At 47.6% G+C, this 26,535-nt stretch overlaps 12 protein-coding genes across 12 annotated transcripts; 5 read left to right on the forward strand and 7 right to left on the reverse strand.

The window, feature by feature from the left end:
* Positions 1-2,215: 2,215 nt before the first annotated feature.
* On the forward strand, positions 2,216-3,355 carry N7508_009075 (uncharacterized protein; the record flags this gene model as incomplete). Its single annotated transcript, XM_058467138.1, has 6 exons — positions 2,216-2,415; positions 2,467-2,600; positions 2,658-2,810; positions 2,862-3,062; positions 3,122-3,247; positions 3,306-3,355. The coding sequence occupies 6 exons, from the start codon at positions 2,216-2,218 to the stop codon at positions 3,353-3,355; spliced, it is 864 nt and encodes a 287-aa protein (XP_058314984.1).
* Positions 3,356-3,878: 523 nt separating this feature from the next.
* On the forward strand, positions 3,879-5,928 carry N7508_009076 (phosphate transporter; the record flags this gene model as incomplete). Its single annotated transcript, XM_058467139.1, has 5 exons — positions 3,879-3,941; positions 4,000-4,107; positions 4,186-4,517; positions 4,571-5,481; positions 5,534-5,928. The coding sequence occupies 5 exons, from the start codon at positions 3,879-3,881 to the stop codon at positions 5,926-5,928; spliced, it is 1,809 nt and encodes a 602-aa protein (XP_058314985.1).
* A 617-nt stretch (positions 5,929-6,545) lies between these two features.
* Positions 6,546-6,923, reverse strand: N7508_009077 (uncharacterized protein; the record flags this gene model as incomplete). The annotated part of the gene is made up of 2 exons (XM_058467140.1): positions 6,546-6,660; positions 6,685-6,923. The coding sequence occupies 2 exons, from the start codon at positions 6,921-6,923 to the stop codon at positions 6,546-6,548; spliced, it is 354 nt and encodes a 117-aa protein (XP_058314986.1).
* A 149-nt stretch (positions 6,924-7,072) lies between these two features.
* Positions 7,073-8,146, reverse strand: N7508_009078 (uncharacterized protein; the record flags this gene model as incomplete). Its single annotated transcript, XM_058467141.1, has 1 exon — positions 7,073-8,146. The coding sequence occupies one exon, from the start codon at positions 8,144-8,146 to the stop codon at positions 7,073-7,075; it is 1,074 nt and encodes a 357-aa protein (XP_058314987.1).
* A 533-nt stretch (positions 8,147-8,679) lies between these two features.
* Positions 8,680-10,909, forward strand: N7508_009079 (uncharacterized protein; the record flags this gene model as incomplete). Its single annotated transcript, XM_058467142.1, has 2 exons — positions 8,680-9,150; positions 9,200-10,909. 2 exons carry the CDS (start codon positions 8,680-8,682, stop codon positions 10,907-10,909), a joined length of 2,181 nt encoding a protein of 726 aa, XP_058314988.1.
* Positions 10,910-11,538: 629 nt separating this feature from the next.
* Positions 11,539-12,369, forward strand: N7508_009080 (protein tyrosine phosphatase-like domain-containing protein; the record flags this gene model as incomplete). The annotated part of the gene is made up of 4 exons (XM_058467143.1): positions 11,539-11,746; positions 11,808-12,024; positions 12,121-12,254; positions 12,308-12,369. 4 exons carry the CDS (start codon positions 11,539-11,541, stop codon positions 12,367-12,369), a joined length of 621 nt encoding a protein of 206 aa, XP_058314989.1.
* A 221-nt stretch (positions 12,370-12,590) lies between these two features.
* Positions 12,591-14,408, reverse strand: N7508_009081 (glycoside hydrolase family 47 protein; the record flags this gene model as incomplete). The annotated part of the gene is made up of 1 exon (XM_058467144.1): positions 12,591-14,408. The coding sequence occupies one exon, from the start codon at positions 14,406-14,408 to the stop codon at positions 12,591-12,593; it is 1,818 nt and encodes a 605-aa protein (XP_058314990.1).
* Positions 14,409-15,998: 1,590 nt separating this feature from the next.
* N7508_009082 (uncharacterized protein) lies at positions 15,999-17,912 on the forward strand (the record flags this gene model as incomplete). The annotated part of the gene is made up of 2 exons (XM_058467145.1): positions 15,999-16,623; positions 16,675-17,912. The coding sequence occupies 2 exons, from the start codon at positions 15,999-16,001 to the stop codon at positions 17,910-17,912; spliced, it is 1,863 nt and encodes a 620-aa protein (XP_058314991.1).
* An 812-nt stretch (positions 17,913-18,724) lies between these two features.
* On the reverse strand, positions 18,725-19,127 carry N7508_009083 (uncharacterized protein; the record flags this gene model as incomplete). Its single annotated transcript, XM_058467146.1, has 2 exons — positions 18,725-18,923; positions 19,075-19,127. 2 exons carry the CDS (start codon positions 19,125-19,127, stop codon positions 18,725-18,727), a joined length of 252 nt encoding a protein of 83 aa, XP_058314992.1.
* An 895-nt stretch (positions 19,128-20,022) lies between these two features.
* Positions 20,023-20,817, reverse strand: N7508_009084 (putative malic acid transport protein; the record flags this gene model as incomplete). The annotated part of the gene is made up of 1 exon (XM_058467147.1): positions 20,023-20,817. One exon carries the CDS (start codon positions 20,815-20,817, stop codon positions 20,023-20,025), a length of 795 nt encoding a protein of 264 aa, XP_058314993.1.
* Positions 20,818-21,774: 957 nt separating this feature from the next.
* On the reverse strand, positions 21,775-22,120 carry N7508_009085 (uncharacterized protein; the record flags this gene model as incomplete). Its single annotated transcript, XM_058467148.1, has 2 exons — positions 21,775-21,836; positions 21,895-22,120. The coding sequence occupies 2 exons, from the start codon at positions 22,118-22,120 to the stop codon at positions 21,775-21,777; spliced, it is 288 nt and encodes a 95-aa protein (XP_058314994.1).
* Positions 22,121-24,093: 1,973 nt separating this feature from the next.
* N7508_009086 (GMC family oxidoreductase) lies at positions 24,094-25,830 on the reverse strand (the record flags this gene model as incomplete). Its single annotated transcript, XM_058467149.1, has 4 exons — positions 24,094-24,258; positions 24,325-24,588; positions 24,637-25,228; positions 25,292-25,830. The coding sequence occupies 4 exons, from the start codon at positions 25,828-25,830 to the stop codon at positions 24,094-24,096; spliced, it is 1,560 nt and encodes a 519-aa protein (XP_058314995.1).
* Between the last annotated feature and the right edge of the window lie 705 nt (positions 25,831-26,535).

Consider the following 26,535-nt stretch of genomic DNA (forward strand, 5'->3'; position numbering starts at 1 on the left):
TACTCTGTTACCAAACAAGGAATCTGCTTCGTGCTTTCGTCTGACTTGTTGATCACATAGCTAACTTATTGCTTGACACGGGGCAACTTCCACAAATGCCAGAATAGATACATCATAGTTCTGAATACAAATCCCTCGCTATGTATCATTGTCCTTAACTCATGTGCTGTCTCTCCTGATTTGACAAGTTTTACGCCGTGAATATTTAAAGTATACATGTACTTCCAAGTGAACTGTTTTTCTTGAAACGTTCTGCACAATGAGACTGCAACGAAGCCATCCAACTAGTTCGCCTTTATACACAAGACATGAGCCACCTGACTTTCTAAATTCTGAGCTCCTATTCACAAGCTGGAATCATATTCCCAGCAAAGATAGATTTCTAGCTATGATCATCGACCCTTGAAATTTTAAGATCAATTTTGAGAAATACAGCCCTATTAATCTGAGCTTTACGAAGATACCTATCTTCTAACATTATATCCTAGGTCCCAGAATACCCTGATTGAGTCTTTTTTTTTTCGGTACTTCCGAAGACCCTGTTTAATATCTTGTAGGTATGAAAGTCTACTAGGCCTCTTTTGAAAAGGTCGCCTCTCCTCAGGTGATTTCCCCAGCAACACCATCAGACATTCTGTCATGTGATTCACCTTCTGTACAGGGATGACCTCGGGGCACTCTAGACAAAACAAAGAATGGAATGTCACTGGGGGCTTCTGATAAGTCGACGAGAACATATGATGCAATAAAGGCCCGGCCAGTCTTCCGATAGAACCTATCGCGAAAGTCAAATCATGAGATACTAAGCTTGCAGCCGTACCAATAGGGCGCCAGCTCGATCAACAGAAGACGACAGATACAGCACGTGGGAAAGCAGTATTTCGAATACAAAATGTATTCATAGACGAAATCCCGATACTAGACAGATATCGATCACAGAACAAAAGCTCCGCCGTCATCCGACCGGCCAACACGAACACTCGGCATTACTAGCAGAAATTTACTTTGCCCAGAAACAGCTATATAGGGACATCAGCATAAGCAAGCGCCACGTGGAGGCGATGGCCCTTGAAAATATCGGACTCGTGGCCATCAATTTCCCGACCCAAGGATCGAGTAATCTTCACCGAACCAAAAATGGCCTTGTCCGTTGTGGCGTATAATCGATAGTTACATCCACAGGTCTTACATTCGTCTTAATATACGAAGAGGCAGAATGGGGCTCCCAAAGCCGATAATGTACAGATGCGGCTACTGTAACGGGTCCCATCGCCTACAGAGCACAGAGCACACAACAGAGCACCCGCCCCCACCATCCTAAAAAGATGTCTGCATCCCGAGGTGGATCGGTGATTAGCCCAAAAGGCAATTCAGCCGGGGAATTGTCTGTGCGTCTGAGTGACTGATTCCGAGGCCCGTAAGGGGGGGAAGGGGAAGCCTGGTTCCGAATGATATCCGAATACCGCTAGACACGTGCATTGATACTGGGTTGTTTGTGATGTCTGGCTTGCTGCGTGTTGCCAAGGCTATGGTACTATGGTATACATTATTTGGGGCTCGGCATTGGTTGGCATTAGTTTTGTTATATACTAGTAGGCGATGCAGCCGCATCAGCCTGCAAGTGTCGAAGCTATGACCAGATATCGATCGGCATGAATTTCCAGGTCCTTTCCAGAAAATTTTGGAGAAGCCCCGGGTAGACTTGTAGCTTTTGGGTGTTCCACTTGACAGGTTCCAGTGGTTTTGTAAAGTTTGAAGAGCTCAAGTATTGGAGATGTCGGATCGGATAGGAACTTGGGTTACGTGGGTGTGAACCAGGCTAATACTCTGTGGATATGCATACCTATCATTCTCTATTACATGCAGTAATTATACGAGAAAGGAAATAAGGTGGGTTGACATGAACTCATACAAACTGTTTGAAGCCACATGGGAGGGTGGAACCCCCGGGATGATATGATAGCCAGCCATTTCACCACGTTCCGCCCCCCAATTCTCCACACATTCTGGCCACACTCAGATGTGATTGCTTTGTACTTAACCCTGCAAGGTCTTTGGCCTCTTTTTGTTATTAGTTTTGTTATACCATGGTCAAATATGCCACTTTCGTTCCTGGCCGATCTTTCTCTCGGATCCGCTTGAGCTCCAGTTCGCATGCCACTTTTATCTGTCCCCCACTTTGATTCTGCGATCTTCTCATAAAGAGTTGGGGATCATGAATTCCTTCTCTTCTCAAGACTTCCAGGACTGGGTGGACCGACGCCAAAGTACCGTTTCCTCCTCCACCGTGTCGTCCGCGTCAACGAGTATCCTTTTCCCGAGCCCCGCGACCTCGCCTGGGTCCAGCTCGAGGAAGCAGTCCTGGCAGTTCTACGATGATGTCGTGCGGCTCGAATTGACTCCTTCGGTGCAAATGTCTGTGCTGTGAAACAGATCTTCTCGGAACGAGCACTGACTGGTGTATAGTTCATTTGTGAAAAACGGGCAGCTGTTCAAGCTGAAATACACTTATATTGATGTATGCAAAGATGCGACGGGTGCGCTGAGATGTTTAGAGCTTGGAGGAGGACTCGGTCAACAGACTCCTTTCATACACGGTTGTGAGTTGGTTCTCTTCAAAGAATGTTCAACGACATATGCTAATAGGTGCGTTTTAGTTTCAAATACAAAACTTCCTGTTCCGCATTTAGAGCATCCGAAAGCTGGCAACGATTTCCCTCTCCGCGTGTCTTTTATGGAGCAACAAACGATACAAGCAGCACATACGGTATTTATGACACAGCTCTCATATAAATTCGAAAACTGGAATGGTATGCGACCGCGAAAACCCAACGCTGAAATCCCAGCTTACAGTTATACAGATTGTGTACGATTCCAGGAAATTCTCCTCGGCTCCAAGCTGGTATTCATCGGCGGAATGGCCGAGGCCAAATCCAAAGGACGAGGAGAAGAATGCATCAGCCAAAATCTCCGTATCCTCCGCGGCCACAACGGCAAACGCGTAATGCTTTTCTTCGCTAATTCTCAACGAAGAGAGCTCAAACGATACGTCTCTATTCCACGTGAGTCAGCCCTCTCTGCCTAGAATCAGCCTCTTTCCCAGTTACTAATCTGCGGCAAGTCAACTGCGTCGGGGGTATTAAACCGCCGAAAAAAGCTGGGCGACCAGCCACATTGGATCTAAATCCAAACTTCGAGATTCTGTCTCAGATGAGAAATTTTACGGTCCAGTTCCTCGAAGATGATGGTTAGTGCATATCCAATTCGTCCATTTTATTCATTTCACGTCGCTTACAGTCTGTTAGATTGCAAGGACTTTTGTCAGATGCTATCACACGACCTGACGATTGGATGAAATTAATAGAGAGATAATTCCCGCAGTTGACGATAATGAATCTTGCATGGCGGAGTTCCTTGGCGAATGGGGGGGGACTATAACTAGCATGTATATAATACGAGATACCCCCTGGGCATAGACTTGACAGGAAATTTAAATCAATTAACAATTAACAAGTAACAAGAAACGAGACTGATACACACCAGAACGGTAATAAAGCCGAACCTAGTGCTCCAAATAAGTTAAGCGAATTACAATATAATAGACTCTCACTTACCTCGTGGGTAAACGGACAATTAAAAGTATGTTCGAGTGTCGACAAACCAAGCAACAGAATGGCAGCACGTGGAGCGTCAGACCCCAAGCTTTGGCTCGTTCCCGCTTAGTTCCGTCTTGGCGTGCGCAGGGATCGGTGGGGTTTCGATCACGTTGTGCTGGGCAATATGGGTCTTATAGGTTCGCTGCTTTCTTTTAGTATCTGCATATTACTTTGTACATATGAAGTTGAATTGTTGGAGTTTCATTCAACTATTCATTCATCATGGGCAAGTTCCACGCCCGGTTGTATAAGACCGATCGTGCGCGGGACTTCGATCACGAACAGGTACGAACCCCACCATGGCTATCGTGTCAGGCATGTGCTGATAATGATCGTGATACAGGATCGATATGTTCGCATGCGACAGATTTATGAGACGATCGATCGGCAGGGTTTTCAATGGATTGTGGTTCTGGTTGCTGGTCTTGGTTTCTTCCTTGATGGTTATACCGTGAGTAACAAAGAATGAGGGGAAATTCAAGATGGAATACTGGAAGATTTCAAAGACAGATACTGACATGTACTCCAGCTATTCGCCAACAATATAGCCCTTCCGATGATCTCCTACGTCTACTGGCGAAACGATATCTCCTCATTACGACTCACATGCATCAACATCTCCACATTAGCCGGCACCTTACTCGGACAAGTGGCATTCGGATTCCTGGCCGATAAGAATGGTCGAAAGAAGATGTATGGTGTTGAACTGGTATTGCTTATCACTGCCACGCTCGGTGTGGTGATGTCCTCCCGCGGCGAAGACGGAAGCATGAATGTCTACGGGTGGTTGATCTGGTGGAGAATCTGCGTGGGCATTGGCGTTGGTGCCGATTATCCTCTTAGCGCAGTGATTACATCGGAGTACGTCTCTTGTTTTCGGAAAAATTCGGAAAGGAGTAAACTGACAATATCAGATTCGCCCCGACAAAGCATCGCGCCCGCATGATGGCCAGCGTCTTCTTCATGCAGCCTCTCGGTCAAATTGCCGGTAATATTGTCTCAGTTATTGTTATTGTTATCGCACGCAACAACAGTACAGGCGATGAAGATCTCACACGCACCGTTGATATGATGTGGCGCTGGGTTCTCGGTATTGGAGTCGTGCCCGGCGCAGTCGCCACTCTTTTCCGATTTGCCATTCCAGAAAGTCCCCGCTACCTCGTTGATATCGAAGACGACCCTGTTACCGCGGAATTCGATGCCACTACGCTCTTTAGTGAAAGTGCTGGTATGATGGAATCTTCCGGCTGGGGCTCAGGAAGTGCAATGCAATTGCCACCGATCGCATCTATTGCTAGCACCAGCTCTATCATCGATGACGATGAAGAAGAACTTACCCGCCTGCCACCAGCTACGCTGAACTCGCACTGGCGACTCGCACGTACCGATGTCATTCGGTACTTTTGGACAGAGGGCAACTGGCGCAGTTTGGCTGGATGTTCTCTTGCATGGTTGCTTCTTGATTTCGGATTCTATGGAATTGGACTATCCAGTCCTCAATTTTTGGCAAAGACTCTGGGTGCTCTTCACCTTTCCTCGCCAGCTCCGAATTGGAAGACCGATGACCGTCCCAATGCGAATATCTTCCAGATGTTCTTGGATACCTCCGTGCGTGGATTGGTGGTTCTGAACGTGGGCAGCTTTGTTGGAGGAATTCTGCTTATCATTTTCGCGCATCGTCTTGATCGCGTCGCTCTTCAGAAGTACATGTTCCTTGCGCTTGCCGCTCTCTTCATTGCCCTGGGAACGATGTTTGTCTGTCTCTATTCTGGACCACCTGCCGTGGTGACATTGTACATTATTGGACAAATCATGTTCAATTTCGGTCAGTTTGCCCCTCTCAATATCTCACAGAGCAATTAGACTAACAGCCACAGGCCCCAACGCAACAACATACATGATCCCAGCCGAGATCTTCCCAACCCGATACAGAGCAACCTGCCACGGCCTCAGTGCCGGCGCGGGAAAACTAGGCTCAATCCTCGTCCAAATCTTCTCAACATATTACCGCTTTGGCGGAGCAGGTGATGAATCAACCCGCAAGCACGGCATTGTTCTCCTTGTTTTCAGCGCCTGCATGATGATTGGCGCTGCAGTCACCCACTTCTGGATCCCACCCACTCAACAAAAGCGCAACGGGCGCAGCAAGCTCTGGGGAGGAAAGCCCGAGACGCTTGAGAGTCTTGCTCTTGGTCGTATGGGTCGGAAGAGTCGCGATGCCAATTTCAGGAAACGCGCTTCTCGACACCGGGCGATGTCCATGAGTGGTTAACATTCTTTGACATATTATTTTCTTTTTTTCTTTCTTTCTTTTTCTTTCTTTCTTTTTCTTTCTTTCTTTTTCTTTTTTTTTTTTTTTTTTTTTTTTTTTCTGTATATTCTTTCTTATCTTCTTGTTCATATATTAGGTTTACACTTGGGTGGATTGGACATTTGGGACTGGTTTGGGGGTTCGAAGACTTATACATTATGGGATACGTGAATATATAACTGATAGATACCCTCCAGTCCATACAGTTGGATATAAAAATGGACAACAAAAGGAAATTTCATACACATACATCAGTTGCTCTACTCACCACGTCTTATAAGTCAAGAGAAGGGGAAGACAAAAGGATACCTTATTGAACTATCTAGGGAAGAGAGCATATATTGAGCTCTCTGAGGCATGAAGTCCGCAAAACTAGGGCAAACGCATACTGACTGCCTGACAAGACCCCCTTCGAAACGTGCTGTTTTTACTATCGCGCTGGTCTTCCGAAGCCCTATCGTTCCCCGCGATTATCGCTTAGTTCGATGATCGGCAGGGTCCCGCCGATCCACGCGAACTGCGCAACCGATCATCGGTTTGACGACAAGACTTTGTTCCCTTCGCCTGTTTCTAAATCCTCACAACAATGAATCACCAAGTAACCTCCCCATATCCCCCTCATCAAGATAAACAGCAACATCCATCCCCCCATCACCAAAAGCATCATCCGTAATCTGCAAACACCCATCAACCCTAGGCATAATGGCATGCACATACCTCGGCACACTACCACTACCACCACAAAAAGAAACATCATACAGCCCCAACCTCAACCACGAAGTAACAAGCGTATGCCCCCTTCCCAAAAACCCCTGCCAAAGCCTCTGCGGCGAGACCTCATGCGCAGCATCATGCAGCATAGCCCCCACAGCCTCGGGCGTAAACTCCTTCATCGTATCGCGGATCTTGGATGCTATCTCGGACAGTTGTACCTGGCTGTTTTGCGGATCGGGCATGGACACGTGCGTTAGGAATAATGGTGAGCCGATGAATGTTGGCGGGAGGGGTGGTTGAATGCGCGTGCGTGCGCCTAGGCTTAGGTTTAAGTATATTGAGTCTTGCGATTGGGGTTGGAAGTGGGTTGCTGTGTCTTTTCGGGCTTTTGTTATGCTTTTCCAGAGGTGCGCGAGGAGCGCGTCGAGGCGAGATATGTCTTTTCGGGGGGTTGGTCGAGGAGGCTTTGGGCTTGGGCTTGGAGGCTGCGGAGTTGGGGCCCTGTGAAGTGGAGGAGAGTGTAGCTGATCGGTCTGGTGAAATCCCATGATGACCAAGGTGCTGGTGTTGAAGGGGAGATTCTGTTTTGCTGGATTGCTAGTGCGAGATCTGCGGCTGATGGTTTTGAATTTTCTGTTGTTGGTATGCAGACTTTTGGATAAGCCTCGTCGAATGTGTCCCACCAACTATAGCGGTGCAAGGGTAAGTCACGGGCGACTTTTATGAGAGCAGAGTCTGGTTCTGGGGCATTGATATCGCCTGCTGCGCACTTGTCTAGTAATGCGGGATCGAAGACTGGATCTCCCATCATCGATAGTTTGGCCTGCTGCCTAAATTGCTTTTGACTGTTGGATGCCCAGAGATGCACGAAAACCATCAACGTCTGCGCATCGGCTAGACAGTGCGCTATCTTTATTCCGATCGCATATGCCCCGTCTTGGAGGAGACTGACTTGTACTTGCATCCCTGGTAGCCCGATGCAGTCTTTCAAGTCATGCAATGCCAGTGGTGCGGATGAGACAAATAGTCCTTGGTTGAAGTCATTGCCGTCCCATGCTCCTGATCGATTGCCAGTGATTGTTGAAGCTCGCTCGTCGGCCGTAGGGACTATCTCATCTGCTCTGAATGGGTGTTTGATTACTGTCCATTCAACACCGGGATCAGTGTCGGCACCGTATACAAGTAATGGCCGATTGAAGCGCTCTGTGTGGTTTCCACTTGGTTGGACTGGTGCCCATTGCAGTTGGCCTGCCCATTGAGAGAATTTGGAGAGGGTTTCGATGAACGAGTCCCGTAGATGATTAATAAACGTCTCCTGGTCGAAGTTTGTGGGATTTTCGTCAAAGACCCATATTGCACCTGTTGGGGAAAAGCGCGCGACCGTTGCGTCCAAAATTGACAGAGGTGTTGAAGCTGACGACTCTTGAAGTCTAGGGAAAAGCCTCGTAGACTCGATGGTCGCCATTTTTCTAGTCGAAATAGTTTCAATTGCTGCTTCTCGAATTGGCAGCAGCTCCTTTTTCGTTTTATCAATTGGGGCTTCATGAGTCAAGATGCGTCAAGTCTATGCCAAGGGGCTAGCTAGGACCGAAGCAGAGCCCGATGGCGAACTTGCCTCTTTGTCTCAGTTGCTCAGATAAGAAGTGCATTCGGACAAATAGACACTGTTGAGATGCGCATCGTGCCATGACATTTTGAAGTGTTGAAATCATGATTGTTGGAACTTCAGACTGCAATGGACAGTTTCAATCGCTCTGGAAAGAGTTTCCCATTTCTTCTTGGTTCTCGAAGACCAATGAAATACGTAAATCACGCTTGCAGTCTTGATTCTTCTTTGCTGGACTGATGGCCTGACCAGTGATGAAGTCCTCGCACTCGGAGAATCTCTTATCTCCGGAATTTGCCGGAATTCAGCGACGGACAACTCGAAAACACCGAACTTAGAAAAGACCACCCAGTTCACGGCATTTTCGCTTCATGGGAGCAAAAAGCGCAAATATGCAGTCAAATCCGCGCAAGCGCCGGCGCCCAGCCTTATCGTGCGAGCAATGTCGTCGGCGAAAGGTGCGGTGTGATCGGGAAATGCCCTGTGGGCCTTGTACGAAGTCCCACCCCCCTTTGGCTTGTCAATTTGTTCATGAAGGGAAAGCGGTACTTGATGCGAGATCTCAAGGAGCAGCTCTTGAATATGAGCCCGTTATACGGACCTCCGGTTCTCGTGATACGCCAGGTCTTGTCGAGAACAGCACAGCTGATGCGGCTCGACTGGCGGAACTTGAGCGCAGCGTTTCTATGCTTCAGAACCGGGTTAACGAGCTAGAAAAAGATCGTCCAGTTAGTACTGGAATACCACCGGATAGCGCAGAACGATCACAGACATTAATTCCTCCTTTGGCTCCGCATTTAAAATCCTCGAAGCACGAGACTAAACTATTTGGGCCTACACACTGGGCCCATGTATTTCAAGAAGTGAGCACATTGCACTTAATACTTAGAGCTTGTCACTGACTTGATTCAGTTCCATCATCTGAGAAGCGTTCGCGGAACCGCCATCCATGAAGGTGTCCCCAGAAACGAAATAAGCAAATCGCTCAAAGAAACCCGGACGCTGAGATGGAATGTCAAGAACTGGCAAAAGCCACATTTACTAGATCCAACCCCAAACCTCTTGGGTGACCTACCAGCAAGAGAAGTCTGTGATGAGCTCGTTCAATCATACCTCCGAACGATAGAATTGATCTACAGAGTGTTGCATATCCCCACTTTCAAGCAAGAGTACAAGGCCTTCTGGGTAGACCCACAGTCTACCTCCACTGGCTTCCTCATGGAACTTCTTTTGATAATTTCTATCGGAGCTATATTCTATTTCAAGCCTGGACCAGCTAATGATCTGCGTTTACCCATTCGCCGTTGGCTCCATGCAGCCCAATGGTGGCTCACTGGTCCTACGGCCAGGGAAAGTGCAACTATTCAGGGCCTGCAGGTGCATTGCTTGTTGCTTCTGTGTCGCCAGGCATATGCGATCGATAAATGGGGGAACTGGAACTCTGCCGGTTCACTGTTGCGGTTGGCTATCAGTCAAGGTCTCCATCGAGATCCACATAACTTCTCGAGGCTTTCTGCTTTTGATGCTGAGATGCGACGTCGTATATGGGCAACGATTTTGGAACTGAATGTGCAACTTTCCGTTGATGCTGCTATGCCTCCTTTATTCTCTGTCGATGATTATGATACGAAGCCTCCATCTAATTTGGATGATGAAGACTTCGACGCTACGAGTGAGACGCTACCTACTCCGAAGTCTAAAGGTCAATATACCGATTCTTCAATTCAGATTACTCTTCAGCAATCTTTTTCAACTCGTCTATGCATCGCCAGAAACATCAATGAGTGCAATCGTGAGCAGTCATATGAAGAGGCTTTGGCCCTAGGCGCAGAGTTGATAGCAGCATTTAAAGAGATTGCGACTCTTTTCCATAGCTATTTGGCTCAGGCTACTAAGCGTACCAGTGAACCAACACTATTCCATCATCGCCTCCTCGATACAATTATCCATCGCTTGCTCCTCAATCTCTATCGCCCATTCGCAGTTAAAGCCCTCAATGATCCACGATTCTATCTTTCTCGAAAACTCAGCCTGAGCTCCGCTCTGGCAATGACTTCTCACGGAGAGAGCAATACCAGTCTGGCCAGCAACTTGCAACAATCAAATCAAGACTTCTTCCGCCTTTGTCTTTCAGGAGCAGGCCTCTTCAAGGGATATCTTTCCCCGGATGTGATAATGGTCATTGGACTAGAGCTCATAACCCAGATCGATGAAGAGACAACCAGTCAGCCCGCGGTGTCTTCAGTAACGACACCAAGCACTATTAATAAAATGGCGCAGGCCGCTCGAGCCCCACTGTTAGAGGCCCTCGAGCGCATATCTGATCATCTGTATCAAAGTATAGCAGCGGGCATTCCTAGCCTGAAACGGTACGGTCTTTTGAGAGGCATGATTGCCCAAATCACCGCTGCAAATCGTGATGAACAAAGTATCCACGCGGAGATTCGGCATTCAATTATGGATAGTTTGGAGACATCTCGGGTCTTGCTTCAAGCGTATATCTCCAGTGAGATAAATCGCTCCGATGCTGATGGGCCCGCTCTTCCGACGGGTGGTATGGATATATGGACACCTGATAGTGGTCTTGTGTCGAGCTTGAGCTCTGATTTCATGGTAAGTTAAGATTATTGCTCCGGTTCACTTCCGTTCGACTCAATCAGTTGCTCATTTCTTCCAGATGCCAGATCTTGCGTTTGATTCATTGAGTTTTTGGGATATAGCGCCCCTGGACACTGCGGGATTCGATACTTCCACATTATTGGGGGAGTATGAATAATTTGTTCAAGATACATGTACTTAGATGTGTATCAGCCATCTTATCCAAATGCACCCCGAAGCCTGAACAATCAGGCCCGTATTCCCCGCATCTCCGCAGTTCTCCGCACTTTCGGTTTGCACTTCACGTGGTTGCTTCATTGCGAGCGGACTCAGTTGTAGCACTGTCCTCAGGAGTGTCTGATAATGAGGACCAGGCAAGCAAGTCCTCGCAAATGGTATACTTCTTACCCATGGCTATATCCAAGTCAGGAATTTTTAACACGCCGTTAGTCTTTTGATGGGTGATATGCCTATTACAATATGGAGGAGGGATATTTCTGTTAGTTAAATCATAGTGGAATTTAAGAGGTTGCAGCAATCTTGGCCATGCTAAAACTGCTTTAGTTCCTAAAGTGGTTAGCACGAATGGATGGAACTGATAAGAACGTCGAAACCCCGACTTGACGTGTCAAAACCACTACGGAGAATTGAAAATGGCGACAAACAAGTCTCAGTCAGCTAGCCAGGTCTACCTGCTGGCATACAACACCATCTGCGCTGGTCTTTGGCTCTATGTCCTGCTTGGCACGGCTGCAGCGTTGATCTTTTCCCCGGATATCTCAGCCGTGTACGCATCGCTGGAACCGTGGACACGATGTGTCCAAACCTTAGCTGTAGCTGAAATAATGCACGCTGCATCAGGTATAACTTGACCTTCTAATATCCTCTAAAAATATATCTAATCTATGACTATGAATTACAGGACTCATCCGCTCCCCTGTATTCACCACCTTCACACAGGTCTTCGCCCGCTCTGTTCAGGTCTGGGGTGTCAACTATGCATTCCCTGATACCACTGGACCCTCACTGGCCTACCCAGCAATGCTCCTTGCCTGGGCAACTGCTGATACAATCCGCTATTCGTATTTTGCTATTGCGTTGGCTGGATATCCCGTTCCGCGTGCTTTGAAATGGTTGAGGTACGTCACTTCCCTTTGTCTACTTATTTGTCATTGTTCTACTATATGGCCAGAGTTTCCTTTGGGTGCCAGTAATTCTAATACTCTTACTACTAGATACTCTCTCTTCATGATCCTGTACCCAATTGGCATTAGCAGCGAATGGTGGTTGATGTTACAAGCGACTAAAGTCACAGAGAACATGCCTTTGGCGGCTCTTTATGCTTTCTTCCTGGGTCTATATTTGCCTGGTACGTTACAACTCTTTTGTCCTCAATCCAGGTTCGGAACTGATAAGTGGCAGGTTCGGTGATGATGTACTCGTATATGTTCAAGCAGAGGCGAAAGGTTCTGGCTCGTGAATAGATCCTAGGTCTTCTTTTAGTTTCTATTGATGTATATTTGAAGAGCTAGCTGATATTTGGCTTGCAAGCTTAGATTTCTCTAAAGCCGGAAAGAAACATGATTGGCTTGTTGATGTGATTGTTGATAACCAGTGTAATATAGATTATTTTGCACTCAGTTCTCCCCTAGAAATCTAAGTAAGGTACATGAGTATAAAAAGAACTAAACAGCTTAGACTCTGATCATGATGTTGTGGGGAGTTTCAGTGGGTGCCCACCGGCACTGAACACAAACTCATCCAAACTAATCACATCCGGAGAGCTAAACATGAGATAAAAATATTTCAGAGTCTGCGACATCCAGAAACTCGGCATAGAATCCACGCGGATCGGCTCCGTGCCAACAGTAACATCAATAATAGCAGTATTGCCATTCTCCACCTGGGTGGCACTCAGAATTGCTCGGAACATCTCCCAAGCAACGTCAAGCAAGTCCTCACGACCAGTAATCCGATAAAGAGTAAAAATACTCTCAATCGCCTCCGGTCGCAGATTGTAAGCGGTATCAGGGATACTGATGAATCCCTTGGGAAGATGATGATCCCTGATAAACGCATCAGTGTTGAGATTTGGATCTGGCTCTAGCTGCAGGCTACGCGCTCGCTTCCACACTTCCTGCTTCCAGTGCCACTCATTCCATGGGCAGATTGTCTGTGATGCGCACGGGACTGTATCGAGGACTTCAGGCATGATACCCAAGGGCATGGCCTCATGAGCCCAGATGCAACCGTCGACGAGTTTGTGTGCGATTGTCTTGTGCATGGGAATTTTGAACAATGCACTCCCTAGTACAAACATGCCACCTGCAAAACAGGACCGGTACTGGACTTGTGATTCCAGATGTGTACGTGGCTTTCCGTTTTGTGTCGTCATTACTCGGACAATTCCTGCGGTGAGGATATCTTTCTCCGCTAGGTTCATTGGTCGGAAGAGGTTGTGGCCCGCGGCTGTGAGTGTTGCTTTTTCGTACATCTTGCGATACATTGGCACGTTACCGCCAAGAAGGGCATATGCCCGAGGAAGTGACTTGTACAGGGAATTCGCTTCTGCGCCCAGTGTGAACGTATCGCCGTCGAAGAGCTCTGCTCTGGGATTCACGGATACCGGCCACAGTCCGGGAAGCTTGGTAGAGTCTTGCTGTCTATTGAAAGTTTCCATGACTCGTTGGGCGGCGTCGAAATATTTTGGGTCCCCCGTTATCTGGGACAGCCTGATGAACTCCAAGGTAAATGAACCTAGCTCTGCAGCTAGAACGCTTTCCTCGGCAAGCTGCTCTTCCTGTCGGGCAGCCCTGTGGGAGTCCCAGTGGATGATGGGCATCCTATTTGGGGTGTCAAAAGCAGCATAGAGCATGTCGCCTAGCTCAATGGCTTTTTCTCGCAATCTGAGATCGCCGCTTAGATCGTGAGCAGCCAACAAGCCGCCGAGGAGACGTGTGTTAATCTCATGAGTGTTGATCTCGGGGGATCCGGTAACTTGAAAGTCGATGTCTGTGACTGCATTCACAGCCTTTTCAAACTCGTCATACATCTCCATAATCCACAATAGATCGAGATTTTCCACCAGTGTCGCACCCCATCCACCCAGTCCGTTTGTGTGAGCACCACTGAGCGGCGCAAGCTCATCTGCCGACCAAGCGAGAGCATCATATGATCTCCAGCATCGTCCAAAGGCGTTCTTCACTGCTACTCGTCTGCTTCTCTGTTGCCATAATGTGGTGTGAGATACTTTCGAGTCTGCTGATTGGATCTTGGGTAGCTTCCGGGGCAGTTCCACTGGGAGAGGCTGGATCTCGGCAACTGGAAACCGCACAGGTAGAGTTCTCCATAAGAAATTGGGGTTGTATTCATCGTTTGACGGGTGTTGAGGTGTATCCTGGACGGTAGGTGCAGAATTGGAGGGCTGGGCATCCTCCGTCGTTGTGCGGTGGTACCGGTATAGCAAGAGTAAGAGAAAAACAGTGAGGAAAATCCCCACCAGTTGACGAGTAGCCCGGCTCATGACTTCACTCTTTGGCTTTCACCAGCATTTTCAATGCTAGATCTGGCCAGCATGGGAGACTAGCAAAGCGAAATTGCGAAGGAGAGAAGGAGTGAAACTCCACGTTAAAGCAAGCGGAAGGCTGGGCACGTAACGGAGAATCGTAAACATTCTCGGCCTTGCCAAGAGTGGAAAAGAAACACAATAGTAAGGAAGCTTGACCTGGCTCTAGACTTGTTCTGAACTTCGTTCCGATATCGTATACAGCTGACGACGCTTCCTCCGCTGTGCGTTAGTTGCAAGGTCGCTAGGCTAGAAGCTAGGCTAATATTGGGGCTATAGTGATGAGCTTCCGTCAATGTATTTCTATTTTAAATCAGTGTTCTTTGTTTCATTCACGTTAGGAGAATCATTGGGGCAAAGCAACATTTTGTAAATCAACTTGGAACAGGAGAAATGATTATGTGGGGCGGACACGTTTCATGGCCATAGTGCGACTGTCGGGTTTGGAATCCTACAAAGAGCCAATTGATATATACCAAAAGAATAATAAAGTGAGATGGGTAGAAACCGACTTCAACAAAAGAAATCAAAATGAAAAAAAAAAGGAAAAGAAGCGAAATGCCATATCCCCCGCTCCCAATAAGATAAAAAGCAAAAAGATATGTGCATCATCCGTGAATCGAACACGGGCCTCGTCGATGGCAACGACGAATTCTACCACTAGACCAATGATGCTAGTTGATATATTTTATTCAACATTAATAAAATACAAGCTTAAAACCATTGTGTAAGCAATCATTTGGTTCCTCGCCTTCAAAGCTGATTTTTACTCCTATCTTAGTTGATGGAATTTTCCAGTGTTTTGAGAGTCTATACTGGCTATCCTGATGCTGATTGATACCCTGAATCCTAACTTTATCGTGTTGGAAAGTATACTATGGTGGGAAGTTGATATATATAAACACTAGTACCATGTTCGAGGTCTGCGCCAGATAATCAACGATAGCCTAGTAAAATTAACAAATCATTAATATTCATTTAGCCCGCAATGTAAATGGCTCGAAAAAAAAAAAAAAAAAGATATGGAGAAAGAAAAGACTGACTTAGGAAGAGAATAGTAGAATGGCTTAAAAGGTGCAAAGTAAAGTGTAGGACTACCGCTCTGCTGAATCCACATTGCAAACCCTGCTTAGGGCATGGTTGAATGTCCAGTCTAAGAAAACCCCAAAAGGTTAGGCAAGAAGACCCTATGAAGAGTTGAACATGTATCACGTATAACTATGAACACTGGTATTAAAAAGTACTCTGTAAACCAGCACAGAAAACACGGTAAGCCCTAATGCCATGTCGCGCGCATCATCACAGACCTGCCTAAGAGAGACAACATCAGATAATAGTGGCCAAACTAAAAGACATAAATTGCGAAGGCAAACGATCTCGGGTGATCCCCGAAGATCAGCGGGGCCAGGGCCGTACATTGGAGTGCGGGGCAGGTAAGAGCATAAATACCAGGGGGCAATTCGGCACGAGCACTTTCGTTTTTCCCATTTGTTTCCTCTACGAACCCACTGAATTATACCTGACCATACAAAATCCACCAGGGACTCAATGGCCATCAACGTACCCCCATCGAGACAGCGAGTCGAGCCGGGATCCTTTGACATCCCACTCGGTGAGCTCCCCGAGACGAACAAAACAACCCCCGAGAACCCAGACGAAATTGCGACGGAGATCATCCGTCGATTGAACACCACCCTTGTCTCGGGTGATAAGGAGGCCATCGCCGAGATCCTGTCTGATAATGGATACTGGCGTGACCACCTGTGCTTCTCATGGGATCTCCGCACTGTCAAAGATCGTGAGGACATTATTGCACTCACAGCTGGTCAGGAAAATTTGAAGATTGAAATTGACCGTGGCTCGCCACTTAAGGCCCCGCATGCTGGTCCTATTGATGCATTTGGTGAGGTGCACGGAATAGAGTTCTTCATCAAGATCACAACCAAGAATGGGGCTGGAAGTGGAGTCGTGCGACTTGCTCAGTATGGCGAGGAGTGGAAGATATTCACCGTCTTTACTTCATTGGCTTCATTGTTTGGTTGTGATGAAGCCATTCGCAAGAACAGACCCACTGGTGTGCAGCATGGTGCGCAGCAAGGCAGGCAGAATTGGCAAGATCGTCGCATTGCCGAGGAGGGTTTTGAGGAGAAAGGACCCGCAGTCTTGATTGTCGGTATGCATCCCTGAAATGTCTCTATACGAATCACACCTAACCAAAGGATAGGTGCCGGCCAGGGTGGTCTCACTGCCGCTGCACGTCTGAAGATGCTCAATGTCGACACTCTGATTGTCGACAACGAGAAAAGAATCGGAGATAGCTGGCGCAAGCGTTATCACCAACTGGTGCTCCACGATCCAGTGTGGTATGATCACATGCCATACCTGCCATTCCCGGAGTGCTGGCCCATCTTCACACCCAAGGATAAGCTGGCCGATTTCTTCGAAAGCTATGTCAAGCTGCTGGAGTTGAATGTCTGGACCCAAACCGAAATCATGGAAACGAAATGGGAAGAGGACACGAAGCGGTGGAAGGTCATGCTGTACCGTAGTACGGACGATGAGAGAGTAGAGCGCCATGTCTTGTACCCACGTCATATAATCCAGGCGACTGGTCACTCGGGAAAGAAGAAGGTGCCAATTTTCAAGGGCATGGATGGCTTCAAGGGCGATCGTATCTGCCACAGCTCGGAGTTCACTGGCGCGAAGCCAGATTCCAAGGGCAAGAAGGCTGTCGTCGTCGGCTCGTGTAATTCGGGCCACGATATCGCCCAGGATTACTATGAGAAGGGATATGATGTGACAATGGTCCAGCGCAGCTCGACCTGCGTGATTACATCTGATTCCATTGTGAATATCGGCTTGAAAGGGCTCTATGAAGAGGGTGGTCCCCCTACTGAGGACGCGGACTTGTACCTGTACAGCATCCCACCCCCCTTGCTCAAAGCGCAACAGATCAAAGTCACCAAGATGATGAACCAGAATGACGCCAAGACCCTTGAAGGACTGGAAAAGGTGGGATTCAAGGTCGACATGGGACCCATGGACGCCGGGCTTATCATGAAGTATTTTCAGCGCGGGGGTGGATACTACATTGACGTAGGTGGCAGTCAACTTATCATTGATGGCAAGGTCAAAGTAAAGCAAGGCCAGGAGATTAGCGAGATTCGCCCCAAGGGAATCGCTTTTGCGGATGGCTCAACTCTTGATGCTGACGAGATTATTCTTGCAACTGGTTACCAGAACATGAGGTCTAACACTCGCTTGATCTTCGGTGACGAGGTTGCTGATCGCGTTGGTGATGTCTGGGGACTTAACCAGGAGGGTGAGTTCCGGACCATCTGGCAGCGCAGTGGACACCCTGGATTCTGGTTTATGGGGGGAAACCTTGCTCTTTGCCGATACTACTCTCGCATATTGGCTTTGCAGATCAAGGCTATTGAGGAGGGAATCACCACTTACTGAGCTTGTGTTTTGAGTGGTCCGTGGTCCTTGAATGGAAATGGACACTACATAGTGGAAACAAATAATAACAAAATGAAAGCAACGTCTATAGTAGTCTCGTATTGTATTCTGGGGTATAACCCGACCTTGACAGTAGATTTACCTGATCTAGCTCTCGATTTGAAAAGTCGCAGCCTAAACCTAACACCATCGACACCCTCGTCCCCATCCCCAACCCCAATCCAAAGTCCTTAATTCATAAACTGAACCAACCCTCCATAGAAGCAACCCAAACCCCCAACGTCAAAACATGAGTATAAAGCCAATTCTCCAAATTCCCATAAAAATCATCCCCAGCAGACCCAGCAACGGGATCCGTTAACAACAAACACAACCGCAAATGCTCCAGAACAGAACTCTTCCTCACAGTTATCTCAACCCCACCCCTCGTCATACTAGCAATCCTACTCTTCCGCTTTGCCTTTCGATCAATAGCCACCAGAACAAAATGCTCGGCATTATCGCCGTCTGACCGTTTCTCCCATTGCATGAGCATTCGACATTCTTCTCCAGTAGTATTTTCCGTTTCTGTATTCCTTATAGTAAAGCGATAATTTGATGCTCGCTCGGATTCTGCCGTGCTGGTTTTTGAATTTGGGGTTGGACTGGCTTGCCAGATACACCTCGCATCCTTGAAATGGATAGCTGAAGCTGTTTCTTCATTTGAAGAGGGGCTACACATAGCCGCAACTATATCCTTCTCATGTGCGCATTGATCAGTATTTTCTGAGACGTCTTCGCGCTGTTTCTGTCGTGTTGTCGTGACATAGGGTTCATTGAGTGTTGCGTAAATATCTCTCGCCCCAAGTTTCGGGCGATGCGGGAATCCCCGTGTCAATTTTGATTTGCGCAGTGGTGGTTGCCATATTTCTAGGACGGGGACTGGTCGGTGGTTTGCGGGTAATTGTTGGATTTGGAGGAGTAGTTTTGGACTGAGGCGGAGGCGTTGATGGGATTTTGGGGGTGGGCGTGCTATTTGGAATCTGGCTTGGATTTTGAGTTTTGGGTGCGATGGTATGCTGCTTTTCATTAGATTCGTATAGCGAATGTAGGGGTAGGGATAATTTGGTTGTTTTACAGGTATGGGCTGATATGGGTTTCTTTGTTTGAGGGTTTGACTTACCGTCCTTCGCTGGGTGTGTCGCTTTCGTAGCTGAGAGTGTCGGGAGAATTCATTTTGGGATCATGGAATTTAGATGGCTGAATCAGTGCGAAGAAAGAAAAAAAGGGCCTAAATGAACAAGATCAAGGCTTAAAAGAGCGTTGAACCAAGAATTCTTGGCCCTACCGTACTCGTATCGTGAGGTGCACGAACCATGTGGAGAGAATAGACATCTGACGAAAAACCCGAATACGGGCAATTTGCTTCTTCTGATTGCTTCTATTTGTGCTGCCTGAAAGCTTCTCTGCCATACATCTGACACAGTTTAAGAATTTCTTCATTGGGTTGTCTTTGTCCCGAGCGCGGTTTGCCCGAGTCTAGGCACCCTCCATACCGCATCAAGAAAGGTTTGCGATGCCAAGTCCAGGGACTGATGAGATTCAGGGCAATTTCTCTGAGGCTGTGGATCATGATCGGCAGACGTCTCGATTATATGTGGTCAAGGCTATCGGGGCCGAGTCGCTACGCCCGGCCAAGGGCACAGGGCGATGTTCACTGCCTCAACCTGGCGGCCTTGACAGCCTTGTAGATCGCATTTAAAATATAAGCATAGCCACAATTTCCATGTATAATGTGAATATGATGAATGCCCAGACAATGTGTGAATGTTCTTATAAATTGACTTATTTGATCGCAAGCTGCCAAGTACGGTGGGCCGAACCCCTTTAGCCTCGCACTATAAAAATACGCATTTCGGGCGATTTTCTGCCCCGAATGCCGATCATTTACACTGCGAGGTATTGGCATTGCTATCGTGAGCATCACAATCCAAACAGCCGAGTTACCCGTCCACCCGTGGAAATGCACAAAAAGAGCATATCTTGGCCGACAAGAGACTTCCAGACATCATCGGGATTCGGTAACACGCCAATTCCGCACCCGAAACCAAAGCCTCGCAACAATCAACTCCTAAACCTCCTTGATCTTCTCAGAACCCCGATAAGAAACCCTCCATCCGCACTCCAACCCTAAAATCCTGCCAGTAACCAGCCCCCAAACCATGAACCCATGACTCACAATCCACATCAGCACAAGCAAAACCAACAAACCCATCGAGAACACCCCAAAGGCCGGAATCTGCATAAAACGGCCAAACACCACAGCAGCATTCGTAAAAGCCCCCCAAGGAAAAATCAACGACCAAGCCGCCATACTAAAACGCGTCTGCCTCCAACCCCCAGGCTGCGCGCAAAGCGTATGGACAATACGCATGCTTGCAAAACACCACCAGAACACTCCATATCCCCAGACCAGTAATCCGAAGAAGAGGCTAATGAATCCAGTCGCGCCGGCGGCATGTGTTAGGAACTTTTCTCGGTCGTAGGTTGCAACGCTGGCGGAGTTCACTGCTTGGCCTAGGGCTTGCAGTGCGAATGAGCTTTGACCGAATGGGCTGCAGAGGATCATGTCTTGATATACTGTTTCTGGCAATGGTTGGGAACAATTCAGATATTGGACGACGAGAATTGCATCAAGAACTGTTGCGAGTGTGAGACCCGCTCCGACTTGGAGGTATGCCACTATTATGGCGGGGACTTGGAGTTCCGGACTGACATGGCTGAAGCGGCAGACGACGCCGCTGCAGGCGGCTGATGTCAAGGCTGCGATGAAGGGGAGGAGGATGCAGGTTGCGAGATTGTTTATTCCTGGGGATTGGAGGGTGAGGTGGATGAAGGGTAGGACTGCGCAGGCTATCATTGCCATGGCTGTGTTTATCCACCACAGGACGTAGATTTCTAGGCCTGCTTTTTAGCCGTATTCTAGCACTGCTAGCTGGAGGATTGAGGTGAAGGCGATTGAGATGCATGATAGACACGAGGTTTCTGCAAGGTTGGATTTTAGTTGGTGCATGACATGTTTTGGGTAGAGGATTGTGCGGAAGAGGTAGATAATTAAACAGCTGGCTAGAAGGACGATTGTGTAGATCCAGACTATCTTTGCGAGGATTATTAGGCCTGTAAATTGGTAGTTTAGTCGGTGAAAGAGGACGGATATAATTCCCGTTCCTTGTGGGATTAGGAACCATGGTGAGGAGAAGTTCCAGAGAGCCAGGGACAGTGGGTGCATTGGTGATCGGAGCGGGTCAATCTCAATTGGCATCACGATGTGTTTTATGTAGAGATTAACTGCATTTGACTGACTTCCTCGAAGTGAGCCTCTTTCTTCGGTGGGTTAGGCGATGTCGGGGTGAAGGCTCGCGGAGGTCAATTCAGTTTGACGTCATTTTTGATTCTGAGCAAAACTCATAGAGACCAGATTGAAGAGAAACAATTGATTTCCAAGTCATTGCATAATTTCACTTCTCCAGATACTGTGATATAATCCGATTGAGTAGATGCGATGAAGCCAGAAAGCATGGAAAGAGATGAAAGAAAGCCGAAATTTTGATTGGATCAATTTCTAATGCTGTAGATATCAGAATGTGCCTCAAGGAGCTCAAATGGCTATGAGAACAAGGTAAGTTGCGCACACAAAGAGCCATACCATGACCATAAACAAATTGCCCCTCCAGACCGGTCAAAGCACTAAAAATAGAACTCCCATGTCCGCGGTATAGTGCGACCGTAACTCCATAAAACTCCATGCCCTGTCCCTAAGATCGTGCAAATCATATTCGTAACCGAGTTCGTAAGAGAGAAAAAAACAAGAAGAGAAAGTAGATCATGAACTGCTGTCTTTGACCTCGGTGTGGGGAGGGTAGTAGCCCGACCCCGCTAGGGTATCTAATTCCGCGATCGATTAGCCACATCAAAGGAATCAAAGAGAAGTCGTTTCACATACAGCGCGCCTCGAGATCTCGAGGATCAGAGCAGGCCTGCATCAGACCGTTGAATCCGCGCGCCCGGACTTCGGCCATGTACAGCTTCTGCTCGTAGCCCGCGCTGAACCGGCCATCCTCGGCATCGGGGTTGGGGTTATAATGTTTGAAGAGTGATGCGCCTAGGGCTGTGGCAGCGAGGCAGCCGACGAGGACGATGACAATAATGGCGGCATGAGTAAGAGCCATGATGGGCACTCAGGATGGGGTGATCGGAGAATTGTGGATCGTGGCGTTTGCGAGAGTAGGTAGCGTCGGGTCAGTGCATGGTGAGTTGGAGCCGCTAGGGCTGCAAAGCGAGGGTGCAGTGCGATTCACGTGGAATGCAGAGGATGGCGAGAGGGAAGAAGCAGAGGGAAGGGTGGGAAGAGAAAAGCGAAAAGCGAAAAGTAGAGAAAAGCACCGAGCTACACAAAGGCAACGCAAAGCGACGCTTACGCCAACCCGACCCCGATGCCTCAGATTTTCAATCTGATCAGTCCAAAATTGGGTTCCTATTGGTCTGAATTTCGGTCTTGCTTCTCTTGGTTTCTTGGGAAACGAACTTTACTTTTAATTCATTAGAAGAGACCAGAATGGCCAAAAATAGGTGACAAAAAGTACAATAAAAGTATGCTGACGTGGATTGATGACTCGGATCCATTGTTTGCCAGTGAAAGCTTGTCTCACCCATATATGATCGCTGATTGGTCAATTTAAGTGTGCAGAGAGTATACATTCGGAGCAAAGTCACATAGAAGCCACAGATACACAGAATCAGACATAAAATCAAACGCAAAATAAAGCAGATAAACCAAAGTATACATTACAAATTCACAGAATGGCAGCAGATAACAACCAAGAGACACAAACACAACACCAAGGCACCAAGGCCAGGCAGCAACATACAGAAAATACCGCATACAAAAACAACATCCCACTCCTTTATCCTTCATACTTTACCAGGGCATAGTAGATCTGCAAATACGAACACGGCGGGGATCTACATCAATCAGTTTCACCCAAAATAGAGCAGGAGTTTAACTTTACCCGCAGGAGTACCAATCTATGGCTAGGTATTTCGTTATAACGTTTGTTTGATGTTCTTGCAGACCTATCAATGATCAGTAAACAGTAACTCTTATCAATTTCAGTTGACCGCTTACATTCCATTCGGTCTTTCACTGGAAGAACTTCTCTCTTTCTTCATCGCTTGCGATTGGGACTCGAATTCTATGTTAACCACAACCTCATGTACTGACCATTTACCAATACAGCCGAGGGCAGCTTACCAGCGGACATATAATGACATGCTAAAGGTATGAGCAGCGGACTCAATCTTCATCTCCACGTCTTTCGATATCATCCTGCTCCTCAGTGATGTTGTCCGCCCTCCCATCATGCCACTCGTGACACATTTGAAATATGAGGTAGGAGTACGAAAAAGCAAAACATAAAACAAGTGTGAAGAAGATGAATAGACTGGGCCACTATAAGTGAAAGACCGTGGGCCCAAGAAGAAGCGAGAATGATAGAAAGAGAGACAGAAAAATAGCCAGTTCGAACCAAAAATAGAAGGTATATAGAAACAAGACGGATAGAAAATTTATGAATAGATTCTCGACAGCCCTGGGGCGATGAAAGGGAATTTAAAAGTCTGGGCGCTTGAGATACCAGAATACAGACCAATTTTTAGCAGGATCTCAAGTGAGACAAACCGTGCAACTAAGTGATATTTAACCAATTTGTGGACGTCTATAACGCCCAAGATGAAACGACTCAGGATAAAGTGGTCGACGCAGCACCTTGCCGCTGGCAATGCGTCGATCAATATGCTTTTATCCGTAATGATGAGCGTGCAGCAGTCCTGGCCAATAGGTGTGTCTATTAATAAGAGAGTGAGGTTTCAGTTCTAGCGCCTGATCAGATAATCACGGTCTACATATTGACACGCCCAGCGTTAACGGCCCGACCGTCGCTTAGATGGTGAGTCCACGTCGCTGGGGGAACTTTGAGTAGATACTGTGGAGAATGATACTTTCCGGCTATAAATTGCTTGGATAATGTTTCGCAGTCAACTGGATTGGAAGAACAGAAGAAAGTATACCACTGTCGCGTTTCATAATGGCCTAATAGAGTTGACCAACGGCAACGCATCAAGTAACATCAAAATATTCCTTCATTTAGAGATCCTTGTGATCTGCCTTGATCAGATCAGCACCCTTCTCAGCCACCATGTATACTGAGTTCTGAATACGGCAATCAGGAATGACAGGCATAACAGACGCATCGGCAACCCGCAGATTCTTGATACCATGAACCTTGAGAATAGGATCGACAACACCTTGCTAAACAGTCTTTGACAGACGAAGAGTACCACAAGGATGGAAAGAAGTCTAAGAGCGATCCAACACCGTCTTCTTCATCATCTCGTCATCGTCCAGAGGCATCTCCCAGGGATATTCCTCCTCAATGATATCCTTGAAACCCTCACCCTTCACCAAAACATCATAGCTGTACCTAATACCCTCACGAATAGCAATGATATCAAGCTCATCATTAAAGTAGTTCAGATTGATATTCGGCTGCTGAAGGGCATCGGCACTGTTCAGTGTCACCTCACCACCCTCCGAAATGGGCCGAACAAGATCGACCATCACGGTGATATAATTGCCCTTCTTGGGTGTCGGGTAATGTCACTGGAAGGCACTACCGAACATACAGACAAAGTCCAGCTCAAAGTGCGGCTGGCCATACGGACAGAAGGGATCCTTGCCACCGTTGGCAGCCTTGGCCTTGCGGTAATCGGCGTCTCTTTCGAGATACTCATCGATGCGAGGGAAGCCGACCATCTCGAGGAAGCCGGATGCGAGTGGTCCACCGAAGTTTTCCTTGTAGGCCATGATTGCCTTGTCGCGCTTAGCACCTTCTCGTAGAACGTGCTCGTCCATGCCGAAGTCATCCTTAACGTGGAGGACGAACGGGACGCCGGGGTGATCTAGCAGATGCTTGCCCACGTGAGGAGAATCGATAATCACGTCGATGTTGTGTCTTGTCAATTCACGCTTCGGACCGATGCCGCTTAGCATGAGCAGTTTCGGACTTTCGAAGACACCTTCGGTAACAATCACTTCGCGGGTCACGTAGAGGCTAAGCTCATTGTTTGATTTGGTAATCACAGTCACACCTTTGCAAGTATGGTCTGATTCATCAATGATCAGACACTTGGAGTGGGTCTCGGTCATCACAGTGATGTTTGGCTTGCCCACTAGACACAGGAAACTTCCCGAGCGTTGACCCTTGTAGATAGTGTTGACACTATGTGTCAAGCCAATCATCTCACCGTCGAAGATGTTCTATGTGACAGGCTTGCCGGTAGACTTCCAAGCCTGCGTGAGACGATCACGGAAGGGACTCATCTCGGGAATAAGCTCAGAATGAGCGATCAGGATAGGGCCTCCACCGCCGATATTCGTAAGGTGAGGTGGGTGAATGCCAGTGTCGTCGTGATAAGTGACACTCTTTCGAAGATAGGGTTTGAGGTTGTCCCACGTCCAGTCTTTGCCGCCGAATTCTTCCCACATATCAAATGTTCCTTTGCTTCCAGGAGCCCAGGTGAAGTAATTGAGCGAGGAACTACCACCGAGGATCTTGCCGCGGGTATTCGGCTTTTTCACTCGCTCGTAGTCGTCACGCTTAATCATGGTCGTTTTGTATGCCCAGTCATACTTGCTGTTCCGGAGTTCCATTGCCCCAGATGGAGTCCTGATCTCCGGAATGTCGATTGCGTTGCCAACGCCAGCTTCAATAATTAGAACTCTGACATCGGGATTCTCCACCAGACGCATGGCAACGGTGTTACCCGCCGTGCCACCGCCGACAATAATGAAGTCGAAACGAGAACCCTCCTTGACACTCATGTTGGATGTCCAAGGATTTTAGTCGGAAAGATCGGGAAACTAAGCTGATGAGACTCGGAGACTGGAGAGAAGATGCTGCTGAGATGGATTGACGACAGGTCCCCAAGCTGTCTTTATACCTTGAATTCAACTTCCGGGAAAGATAGGAAAGTGTTCTGATGGGATTACAAGAATTGTTCCAGCCGCAGCTCACAGGTCCGTGGTGACGTCTTTGGACTACCGAGCAATAAAACTTCTACTTTGGGCTTCTTGTCTTAAATTATAGGCAATAAGAGCCGAAACATATCACTCTAACCATATTTCTACATACGAGTGAAACCACACGGTTGAATTCCATTGGCTCAGCAGCTGTTCAAATTGGGTACTGTAACTAGGGCTCGCGGCATTAAAGCATAAAACATATGATGAAAGCCAGTTCTCGCCCAGCCACCCCCGTCAAGACCTGTTCTAGAAATATAAAGCCGTATTTTAGTAGGATATCTTGATGATAAGCGTTCATATCCCTGAGACATGGAAGGTTTTACTGATCTGATTGGAACCACACCTATACAACGTGTGCTCTTGATCTAAGACACGGGAAATCAAATTACATCTTACCTCCGCAGACTACACTATCAATTCAATGGTTCGATGTGACAGGCGACGAAGCTGCTGCCAAGCAGACAATAGGCATGGAGCCGTTTTAGAAGCCGTCTTGCCATTTAT

This window comes from Penicillium antarcticum (genome assembly GCF_028974205.1).
Source record: "Penicillium antarcticum strain IBT 31339 chromosome Unknown utg000009l_segment0_segment0, whole genome shotgun sequence".
NCBI classification, from domain to species: Eukaryota; Fungi; Ascomycota; class Eurotiomycetes; order Eurotiales; family Aspergillaceae; genus Penicillium; species Penicillium antarcticum.